The following is a 10,533-nucleotide window of genomic DNA, read 5'->3' on the forward strand; positions in this document are numbered from 1 at the left end:
CTCCCCCGCCCCTGTGCGTGGGCATAGCGCTCTCCCCCATGGCTGTCCTTGTTCTCCCATGTGGCTGTGCAAGGTGCGATCTCTTCTCCCGTCCCCTGTTGTATAGAATGTGGTAGCAGGAGAAGGGAAACTCTCCCTTGTAAGAAAAAGCTTTCACACGTCGCTTTTTGTTCTGCAGTGGAAGCACCGCAGGAGCCTGCTGCAGCCATCCCCAAGAGCAAGGACGACGAGGGCCCCGGTGTTCAGCCAGAAGCTGCTGTGAGGCCGCTCAGCAAAGAGCTGTTGGAGCAGCCTGTGCAGGGCGCGGGCCGGCAGCCGGCCGACGCCGCAGAGCAGCGCAGGGGCACTGCAGGAAAGCTGGAAGAGACCGGGCACCGGCGTGAGATTCCTGGGGCTCCTCCCAAGGAGCGGAAGGTGCTGTCACAGGAGAATGACAGAGCTGTTAAAAATCCTGTAGAGAACTGGGATCCTTTTCATGGGGATGCCCAGCGCATTTCAGCAGCCAGAAACCACCTAGAAAAGAAACCCATGGCAGAGGATTTAGGAGATCGTGAAGCCAAAGCTGGAAGAGACGTCCACGAGAAGAATTCCCTGAAAGCCGTGGAAGTAGCTACAGCTCCCATCCAAAGAGAACAGCTGGGGGCTGCCAAAGTTCAGGGAGTAGCAGGAAAGAGCCTGGAAAGAGACTCAGGAACAGACCTTAAAGCCAAAGCACTCAGTCAGGTGGAGCCCAAAGACCTGGCAGTAGCGCTGGACTCCTCCAGTAGAAGGAACGTGGCAGAGAGCGAGCAGCACCTACGGGAGCGTCAGGGAGGTGCAGACACGGAGGGAGCTGAGGGTGCTGGCAGGGGGCAGCAGGCCTTGCAGAAGGACCTGGCTGGCAAAGGGGAGGCAAAGGAAGAAGTTCCTCGGGAGAACGTGGTGGATGTGGCCCAGGACTTGCAGGGAGGTCTGCGGGGCAAGCAGAGACACGGGGATGGAGGTCTCTCAGATGGTGCTGAGAAGAAACTAGGCCCTGAGAATGCTCCTGCCCAAAAGCCTGAGAAAGGAGCCGCTGCCCAGGGGGACCAGAAGCTGGACCACGATGTCAAACTGAACCGGGACCTGAAGCTGCAGGTGGACCTGGACCTCCGCCGGAGGAGACGGGACCTGCTGCCTCCTGAGGAGGACGAGGAGGAGGAGGCTGCACAGGGGGCGGGGGTCTTCATTGGCCTGAACCCCCTTCCAGATGTGAAAGTAAATGACCTCCGGAGTGCTCTAGAGACACGATTAAACCAAGTTGCGGAGGGGGCTCAGCAGGTGGTCCACAGCCGGCAGATCAAGCAGATGACGCAGGCAGATGGGAGCATGTGAGCGGGGTGGTCGTGCTCGGTGGGTGGCTGCGGGTGTTGGCCACAGGCACAAGGCTGAGGAGCTCCGCAGGGGAAGGTTCAAGTTAACCAGCTGGGGTTTTGGCCACTGTTGCTCAGGCGGTGGTTGGTCTGAGCCAGCAGCACTTTGCTGGATGCGGTGCTTGGACCCACGGGATCTGCTCAGACATGTGAGCACTGTCCTGGGAACTGTGGGCTTCTGAGTAGCTACGGTAGCACCTCCCTGTGTGTGCCTGCAGGTAACCGAGGAGATGGCAACCCTGAAAGAAAAGCTCCTGCTGTCCTCTGGCTTTCAGAGGTTGCCACCTACATTGGTTCCCTGCCAGGCCAGCTTTCAAAGACCTTCTTTAACATCTTGTTCATATCAAATTGCCTTCTTCATCCAGCTCTCAACTCCCCTTTCAGAACCGAGGTGGTCGTCTGCGAGGTTCCCCTGCCTGCCTGGGACACCTTCCCCAGCCTTGGGTTCCCTCACCCTGGCTGTGCAGGGCTCTGGGGCAGAGGTCCAGGGCTGCAGGAGGAGGGGAACCGGGGATTGCACATCTCGGGGAAAGGCTTTATTCTGGAGAAGCATCAAGTCATGAGTCGAGGACCAGCTTAGCCAATTGCTTTGGTGTTTCTCTTGAAATGGGAGCTGTTAGTCTTGCATGTTTAGGAGACAGTTGTGGTTTAGGAACCTAGTTTAGTAGAAACGCTGCCTTAAACGGGCACAACTGCTGCTGTTGTGCTGCCTCTACTCCCAGGGGTTTAATTGGTTGGCCACACACTAGCAATAACATGGAGCTTTGCTCTCACCACCCTCCCTGGATGCTCAACTCTCATCTGTGCTTTCAAGCTTGACTTCTCCTGTCCAAAGTGCATTATGAAGCTCAACCTGGGGGCTGCAGACTGCACCCCCCCTCCCCAAACCAGCTTGATTTTTCTGCAAGATATGATTTAATTTGAGAACAAAAGATGTGGCTTAAAAGGGCAGACTTGGGGGGCTTGGCTCAGGCATACCTACCTCTTCTCTCTGTAATGCGGTAGAGCGTGTTTGTTTTGCGCGTTCTTCCCAGCCCCCCTCTGCATTGTGTTTTACATCCATAGATGTCAGTACTCCGCCGCTGGAAATTATTTTATGAGTGAGGAAGGGAAGAGCTTCTATGAGAGTCCTGGTTCGTTTCAGGCTCCCAGACAGTGATTCATCCCTTTGGGGTTTTTTTTTGTTTTGTTTTGTTTGTTTTTACATCCTGACTTGCGAATGTAAGAAATCAAATCCCAAAGCGCTCAGTAGAATGGCTGAAATTTCCCAGCCTGGAGTCTACAGACCTCATCACTGTGGTGGTTTTTATATCTGTATCTCAAAGTGTCTTTGGTAAACTAGCCTCGTTGAGTGTGTGTCCGATGGGACCTCGCAGAGCCAGGGATGGGTTGTTACCAGACACATGGGACTGTCACCCCAGCTCTGGTCACTTGGGAACTCTGCTGCCGCCTGCCTGGGATGTGTGCCTGTTGCTTGAAGGATGTCGTCTTAATTTCTCATTAAAATGACACAGAGCCACAGGGCAACAGCCACCGACTTGGGCATGCTTCTTCAGGAGGACCACCCGCACTGCTTCCCCCCTACGTGGCTCTCATGGCCTTAACCCTCAGGACTGCCCCTGCAGTACACACAAGCTTCTCCATGACGCTGTCTTAAAGCACAAGCAACACGCCCGGGAGCTGCTCTGCAGCTATGTGCGTGTCAGGCAGGGCAGGGACAGCAGCAGCTCTGGAGCACGTGTCTCAAGTCCACAGCAGGGAGACAGGCCCAGGCTTTGTCCCCTGTGGCACCAACCAGCCTTTCTAAAGCGAGGGAGCCAGCGCAGGAGCTGGATCTGCACCTTCCTGCCCTTCGCTGCCTGCCAGGCTCTGGCCTGGGCTGTCCCGGGCAGCGAGGGCAGGCTCTTGCCCCATGGGGTCAGACCTGCCTGTTCTGTTGGCGTTGTCTGCGTGAACACAAAGGACCAAAGATACTCCTGACATTCCTCAGCAGCTGGAACGGCCTGGGCATCCCAGGCCAGGCTGGAAGCTGGCAGGAGCTGCTTTGTCTCTGCCTGCTGGGGACTGCTCATGCTGGGGTGGAACACTTGGCAGGAGGGACGGAGGGGAGGCTGAGCTGATCAATAAAATAAGCTGAAGCATTTTGATCTGAATTATTTTTTCTTTTAAATAAAACAAATACATATAAGCCTTATTCAGCGCTGGGCTGTGGCAGCCTGGGCAGGCAGTGGCATCTGTGCTGCTCGGTACCCACAGGGACTTACCTTGCTGAAGGAAAAGCGGCTTTTGTGCTCTTCTGAGCTTTGCTCCTCCCAGCTGCTGGGGCACAGGAGGGGAGGCCGCTGCCCGGCTGCTGCCCTCCCGTTGCCTCGAGGCGGGACTGGCCCGGGGAGGAAAACCTCGGGTGTGACGTTTGGGGGATGCAGCAGCTGCAGCAGAGGCACTGCTGGAGCAGGGGGCTGGAGCAGGGGGCTGGAGCAGGGGGCTGGAGCAGGGGGCTGGAGCAGGGGGCTGGAGCAGGGGGCTGGAGCAGGGGGCTGGAGCAGGGGGCTGGAGCAGGGGGCTGGAGCAGGGGGCTGGAGCAGGGGGCTGGAGCAGGGGGCTGGAGCAGGGGGCTGGAGCAGGGGGCTGGAGCAGGGGGCTGGGAGCTGCCACCCCCACACACACCGCGGGGGGCTGCCTTCGCCGGGCCGGGGAGCTGGGGGGTTCGGTCCCTGCCCTACGAGCCCTCGGCACCCCCGGGCTGGCGGCAGCAGAGCCCGGCAGCGACGCGCCGCCCGGCTGTCATTAAGCACAAAACAGGTCGCCGCTGCAGAGATTTTATTTTTCGCGAAGCGTCTCCGGGCCGTGGGGCAGCCACCACCGTCATGTCGCCTTCGCCTGCAAAGAGCCGCGGTTCAGGCCGGACCGGGGCCGCCGCAGCCGGGCACGGGGCCGCCCCCCCTTCCCCGCCGGGCCCAGGACGTACCGCCCGGGAGAAGCAATCCTGCAGCGCCCGGAACTCCTGCAGGCAGGTGTCCCGCCGCAGCTCCGCCGGCCCCGCCGCCGCCGCCGCCACGCACCGTCCGTAGGCCGCCGCCTGCGGGGAACGACGCGGAAGAAGGGGAGCGGGACGCCGGGCTCGCCGGGCCCTCCCCGCCCGGCCCCCCCCCGGCCCCGCCGGCCCCACCTGCTCCCCGCAGCCCGCCAGCAGCGCGGGGAAGCGCCGCAGCCGCGCCCGCGCCCGCAGCCACACGCCGCGGCCCGACATCGCCGCTGCCGCCTCACCGCCTGGGCGCCGCCATGGCGGGGCAGCCGGGATTGGTCGCTCGCCACGCTCGTCAAAGCATCCGCTCTCCTATTGGGTGCCGACGGACTCCCGCCTGCCTGGCTCGTCGATAGGTGGAGCGGTGCGCTCCGACCTCCATGGTTCTCTGATTGGGTGGTGGCTGAAGGCCGGCCCCTCGGCGCACTCGGGTTGGTCGGGCCGGCCTGGTCAAAGCACGGGTTGGTCACACGCGGCACACAGCTCCCGCCCGCCTGCTGATTGGTGGCTTGTGGCGGGCAGGTCTAATTGGCGGCGGTGCCGGTTGTTTACTTCCCGTCTCCCGCCCTTTTGCCGCCGGCGTCAACATTGCGAGACACTTCCGCCCGGAGCTCCGCCCCCTCTCTGGTGATTGGTCGAGCTGCAGCGTTTCTCACTCTCATTGGTGAACAGCGCCTTCGGGGGGCGGAGCCACGAGGTCACTGCCGGGCAGGGCCGGCGCCGGGAGTGTCATGGCGGCGCCGTTGAGAGACCGGTTGAGTTTTCTGAGCCGGGTACGGGCCGGACAGAGAGCCGGGGGGGACGGGCGGGCGAGCGGGCTTCCCGGGGGCCTGACGTCATTCCTCCACCTGTGGCGTTACGTCCACACCTTCCACTCTCCCACCTGCCGCGCTGCCGGAGCCCGGCGCCCCTCAGCCCCTGCCCGACCCTCCCGCCCTGAGCTCACAGCCGTGACGCCATTTACTGAGCGGGCTGTGACGTCAGCGCGGTGCCGCGGCCTCACCGGGGGCGGGGGGGGGCTGCCGTGGCCCCGTGCCGCGCCGGCGGGCCGTGCCCGGGGCTGCCCCGGGGATCGGGCTCCCCTCACGCCGCCCCTCCTCCCCCCAGCTGCCGGTGCTGCTGAGAGGCACGGCAGACGACGACGTCCCCTGCCCCGGGTACCTCTTTGAGGAGATCGCCAGTATCCTTCAGGGGGCCGGGCGGGGGTCCCGCGGGGCCGGGGGGAGGAGGTGCCGGTAACCGGGGGGGCTGCGGTGCCAGCTGGGGGGGTGCAGGATCCCTAACGGCCGCCCCAGAGATCTCCCACGAGTCGCCCGGCAGCAGCCAGTGCCTGCTGGAGTACCTGCTCCGCCGGCTGCAGAGCAGCTCCTGCCGCGTCAAGCTGAAGGTGGGTTGGTGGGGGCGGCCACCACAGGGCTCCCCCCGGCCGGGGTCCCGCTGTCGGGGCTATGGGCCAGAGTAGGGGGGCTGGCAGGGCAGCCGTGCCTTCACCTTCTCACCCCGTATCCGCAGGTGCTGAAGATCCTGCTGCACACATGTGCCCAGGGCTCCCCCCAGTTTGTCCTGCAGCTGAAGCGGAATGCCTGCTTCATCCGGGAGGCAGCAGGTAACGGGGCGAGGAGCAGGGGCACTGGGGCAGGAGAGGGGAGAGTGGCCCTGCCTGGTGCTGGGACACCCAGCCTGGCTGGGGCAGAGCACCCAGGGTGGCTCCCACCCGTGGGGGCTGCTCCAGAGGCTGAGAGCTGGCCAGGGCTGGGGTCCTGCCCCATGTTGCCTCACGCCTGGGAGCTGAGCATCCCGCAGCCCTCCCGACCTTGTGCCTTGCAGTGTTCACTGGGCCCCCAGACCCCCTCCATGGCAACAGCTTGAACCAGAAGGTCCGGGCAGCCGCACAGGTGAATGAAGGCCCGGCTCCCACTGTGCCCAGTGGGCTGCCCGGGCCCTGCCTGGAGCAGCAGGGCAGCTCTGCCTCGCAGACCCCCACCTCAGGGCCCAGCTGCGGTGCCCACCCTCCTCAGCTCTCTGCCCACATTCCTCACTCTCCTGGCAGGACTTGGCCAGCATTCTCTTTTCGGACACGCCACTGCCCCAACCTGCTGCACTGCCTGCCCGTTCCCTGCCTCCCGTGGGTAAGCGTGGGCCCCTCACAGCCCTGTCACCTCCGATGGGCCATGCTGGCAGTGCCGAGACGGTCTCTTCGGCTGGAGCTGTGGGTGCACAGAGGGTCTGCTGGCCAAGGGGGCTGTTGGGGGTCAGGGCAGGGTGCTGCAAGCCCTGATGATGGGTGCCTGGCTGCTTCCTTTGCCCCACTGTGGGCCCTGGCACTGCTTGCTGGGGATGTCCCACAGCTCTGGCCGGACCAGGCTGCAGGGTACTGTGTCAAAGGGAAAAGCATGCCTGGGGGAGTGGGGAGATGCTGCCCTGCACCCCAGCTCCTCCCGACCGTCCCAGGCGCTCCCTTGTGCTTGTAGGGGAGGAGGAGCAGTAGTGGAGGGTGACCCCGAACACCTGTGCTCCCTCTGAACGTGCCTTCTGCCTCCCCCAGGCATGGGCTCCAGCCCCAGCCCCTGCAGCTCCTTGCAAGGATTTGGCTTCAGCAGTGAGAAAAACGTCTCCAGTAAGTCCTGGCTGTGCCCTCGCCTGGCGTTGCCCCTCACTGCATGTGGGACCCTGCTCCGTACTGCCCTGCCTGTGCACTACGATGCCGCAGCCCCGGGGGTCCTGCCCAGGGTTAGACCAGTTCCCAGCGTTCAGAGCCACCCAGCCTGGTTGCCGGCCCTCTCGGCGGGTGTTTCTCTCTTTGCGGGTGTTTCTGGGCAGCTCAGAGCAGAGCTGTGCTGCACCCTTCGCTCTGTGCAGCTCTTCCCTTGCCCAAGCCATCTGAGGTAGGGGGTGGTGCAGCCGCAAGGCTGGCAGTGGGGGGCTCTGCTGGGTCTTCCCCTGCTGGGAGGTGTGGCAGGGTCCTGGGAGATCACCTTATGCCCTGTGTGTGTCCTGGTAGCTCCCAGGTGTTTCTCACCCTCTTTGTCCAGCCAGAAGTCTGGGCTGTGCCTGGAATCTGGCTGCCAGGGCTGCTCTGCTGGCAGGTCCCTGCTGTTCCCTTGTGATGCCCTACAGGGTGGTGGGTGCTCAGGGGCTGCACCCCCGGAAGGCACCTGACCCCATGGCATTTCCCCAGCTTCGAAGGGGGAAGCCCTGATCAGCACCATCCAGCGAGCAGCGGAAGCAGTGGCCCACGCCGTCCTCCCCTCCCCGGAGGGGCCCCGGCCTTGCCACAGGGAGCTCCACGAGGACGCCTACCAGCCCGTGAGAGCCCCCTCACCGGCCAGGAGCCCGGCTGGGACTGTGAAGCCACCAGCAGCCACTGCAGCCCACAGCACCCGAGGTAGGTGTCCCCCCCACGGGCCTGGAGCAGTGCTGGCTGCGTGGGGGCTGGTGGGGTCCCGGGGCTGGTCTGGGGGTCAGTGCCTCATTGCTGCTGTCCCTGCAGTGAGCCACCAGCCGGGGCTGGCCGGGGGCGGCTGGGAGGAGGCAGACAGTGGGCACAGCTCCCAGGACTCCTCGCAGGGGAACGGCGAGCTGAGCCGCACCTCGGACTCCTGCAGCAAATCAGGCAGCGACAGCCAGTCCGGGGCCAGCCGGGAGCTGGCCCATGTGGCTGAGAGGTGAGAGTGGGGCCATGGGGGCTTCCTTTCCCCCAGGACCTCCTGAGGTGCTTCCCTGGTCTCCAGGAATGGTGCCCATGTTTCCCACACTGTTACCGTGGGGTTCTCTGGTGCTGCTGGCTGTGTTCCCCCTGGGATATTTGGTATCCCAGCCTTGTTGCCCATGGGTGGGCAGAGCCGTGGGCAGGGGAGCTCCTGCTTGGGGGGGGGGGATTCCTGCCCACTGGAGGGTGGCGGGGTCTGCACTGGGACCCCAGGAGGGAGCAGGGCTGGCCCCTGGCCCCACTGAGGCATCTCCCTGAGCAGGGTGGACGCTGACAGCCTGGGCGACTGCGTGCAGGAGGTGAGCCTTGTGTCGGCGCTGACCCGCGGTGCCAGGGTCTTCCTCACCGGGGAGGAAGCACAGCACTTCGTCAAGGAGTGAGTGCCCGAGACAGACGCCCCCTGGGACCGTGGGGCTGGGTGGGGAGCACTGCAGCGGCTCTGGGGAGCAGCCTGAGCCCTTCTCATGCCCCTGGCTGCCATGGCCCAGACCTCCAGGGCTAAAATGCTGCCAGGCCGGGGGGCTGCCCGCTCCCGGCTGGCTTCTGGTGTGGCTGGCGTGGCTGTGACCCCTGTCCCTTGGCCAGGTGCGGGCTGCTGAACTGCGAGGTGGTGCTGGAGTTGCTTGGCCGTGCGCTGGAGGACCCCAGTGACACCGTCCGCATGGTGAGTGCGGGGCTGCCTGGCACTGCCAGCGTGTGCCCATGGTGCTGCCCGCCGGGTCTGTGCTGCTGCGGGTGCAGGGTGCTGGGGTGGGGGCAGAAGCGGTGCCGAGCCGTGGTGTTTGGGTGTCTGCCCAGCTCAGCCGCACTCTTCTGCCCGCAGCGGTCCATGTGCGCCATCTCGTCCCTCATGTGCTCCGACCTGCTCTCCCTGGAGCAGATCCTCGCCGGCACACGGCAGCACCTGCAGCAGCTCAGCCACGGCAGCCCCGGTCCTGTTGCCAACCGGGCAACAAAGGTGACTTCTGGGGCGTCCCCGTGCCCTCTCCCTGGGGTGGGGGGCTCCTGCCGGGCTTCCCTGTCCTGGGGGGCACCCAGCTCCTGGGAACAGTTCTGTGTGTGTCCCAGAGGGGTGGGAATGGTCCGTCTGTCCCAGGAGGGCAAAGCTTGGGGGGTGCGATGCTCCCTCCCCTGGGGCCAAGGCTGAGCCCTGGGCGGGGACACCGGGAATGCTCTCCGGGACAGTCTCTCTGCTTGGGAAAGGTGCCAGCGCCAGATGGGGAGCGGGGCTCTCACCCCCACCTGTCCCACTGCTCTCCCCCCAGATCCTGCGGCAGTTCGAGGCACTCTGCAGTGGCCAGACCCCCCCGACGGCGTGCCCAGGTGCGGAGCCCCGCGCCCTCGCCCTGGTCTCAGCCCCGGGCACCGGTGACCTGCTGGCGGGCATCGCCCCCCTGGGCGGCGAGGGCATCCTCACCCCGCTGAGCCTGGCCTCGCCGCCCGCGGCAGCGGAGACCCCCGCGCAACGCGGGGCCGCGGGACTGGGCTGTACCTGCGGGGGACCTGGCACGGCGGGTGCTGCTGAGCCCCCCTGCAGCCCGTCCCTCTTCGCGGGCATGGAGCTGGTGGCACGGCCGGGCGCAGAGCGGGGCCCCCCCGAGCCGGTGCCGCCGCAGCCGCGGGACGCACGGGCGGGCGCCGGGAGCCGCGGGCAGCGCTCGGCCTTCGCCTTCCTCAACATGTAGCTGCTGGGGGGCCCCGGGGGGCTGCGGGGCTGCGCCCACCCGCGGGGCCGGTCCTGCCATGGCCCCCCCGGGGCTCCCTGCGGGTGGGCAGCTGCCCCCACCCCTGGCTCGGCAGGGACAGGGGCCCCACGCCCCCCAGCTCCCCTTCAGCACCGATCAGAGCAGCCCCCCCAGAGGCGAGGGGAGGGGGCTCCCGGGGGGCGCGGGGGGGGGGTTACAGCGTCCCTCCCACGGGCTGTGCTGCCCGGGGCCCCCGGTATCCCGGGGGAGGGGCGCGGCTGCGGCACCCCCCGCTTGGCGGGGTTGAGCTGGGGGCGGGTTGGGGACCCCGGCAGAACCGGGGGGGGGTCCTGCGTGACCCGCAGCCGCCAGCCCGCAGCGGCTGTGGGGCTGGGGGGAGAACACGCCGTCCCAGTGGGGCCGGCACCCACCAATAAACCCCACAGTCGAGTCTGGGAACGTGTGACTGCTTCCTGCGCCGGTGCGGAGCCCGCCCCACAGCTCCCGCTGCCCACGCCGCCGGGGGCAAGTCCCGCTCCTCCCGGAGGCTCCGCCCCTCTTTCTTCCTGGCTCCGCCCCTCACCTCCCAGGGATTCGCTCCTCCATAGGCTCCGCCCCCTACCTGCCCCCTCTCCATCCCCTTCGACGCTTCAGCCTATCCGCGCTCTCCTCCTTGTCCCGCCCCTCTCCTCCCATTGGTTTCTGTCTCCTCCCGCCCCGCCG

The 10,533-nt window shown here is 65.6% G+C and overlaps 3 protein-coding genes across 3 annotated transcripts in view; 2 read left to right on the forward strand and 1 right to left on the reverse strand.

Moving 5' to 3' along the window:
• The window catches only part of SLC38A10 (solute carrier family 38 member 10), a 38,751-nt gene extending 35,207 nt beyond the window's left edge, over nt 1-3,544 (forward strand). The window contains exon 16 of the mRNA XM_055696161.1: nt 179-3,544. Within this exon, the coding sequence (XP_055552136.1) occupies nt 179-1,353 (1,175 nt within the window). The 3' untranslated portion in view covers nt 1,354-3,544. The remainder of the gene's footprint in view (nt 1-178) is intronic.
• A 652-nt stretch (nt 3,545-4,196) lies between these two features.
• NDUFAF8 (NADH:ubiquinone oxidoreductase complex assembly factor 8) lies at nt 4,197-4,707 on the reverse strand. The gene is made up of 3 exons (XM_055720130.1): nt 4,561-4,707; nt 4,360-4,470; nt 4,197-4,271 (listed from the first exon to the last, which is right to left on the reverse strand). The coding sequence occupies exons 1-3, from the start codon at nt 4,639-4,641 to the stop codon at nt 4,257-4,259; spliced, it is 207 nt and encodes a 68-aa protein (XP_055576105.1). The 5' UTR covers nt 4,642-4,707; the 3' UTR covers nt 4,197-4,256.
• Nucleotides 4,708-5,093: 386 nt separating this feature from the next.
• On the forward strand, nt 5,094-10,273 carry TEPSIN (TEPSIN adaptor related protein complex 4 accessory protein). Its single transcript, XM_055700788.1, has 13 exons — nt 5,094-5,189; nt 5,524-5,596; nt 5,712-5,803; nt 5,929-6,022; nt 6,244-6,311; nt 6,467-6,545; nt 6,962-7,033; nt 7,595-7,801; nt 7,907-8,081; nt 8,388-8,501; nt 8,711-8,789; nt 8,949-9,083; nt 9,391-10,273. Exons 1-13 carry the CDS (start codon nt 5,148-5,150, stop codon nt 9,808-9,810), a joined length of 1,650 nt encoding a protein of 549 aa, XP_055556763.1. The 5' UTR covers nt 5,094-5,147; the 3' UTR covers nt 9,811-10,273.
• The last annotated feature ends 260 nt before the right edge of the window (nt 10,274-10,533 follow it).

Source organism: Falco cherrug, chromosome 1, assembly GCF_023634085.1.
Source record: "Falco cherrug isolate bFalChe1 chromosome 1, bFalChe1.pri, whole genome shotgun sequence".
Lineage (NCBI taxonomy): Eukaryota > Metazoa > Chordata > Aves > Falconiformes > Falconidae > Falco > Falco cherrug.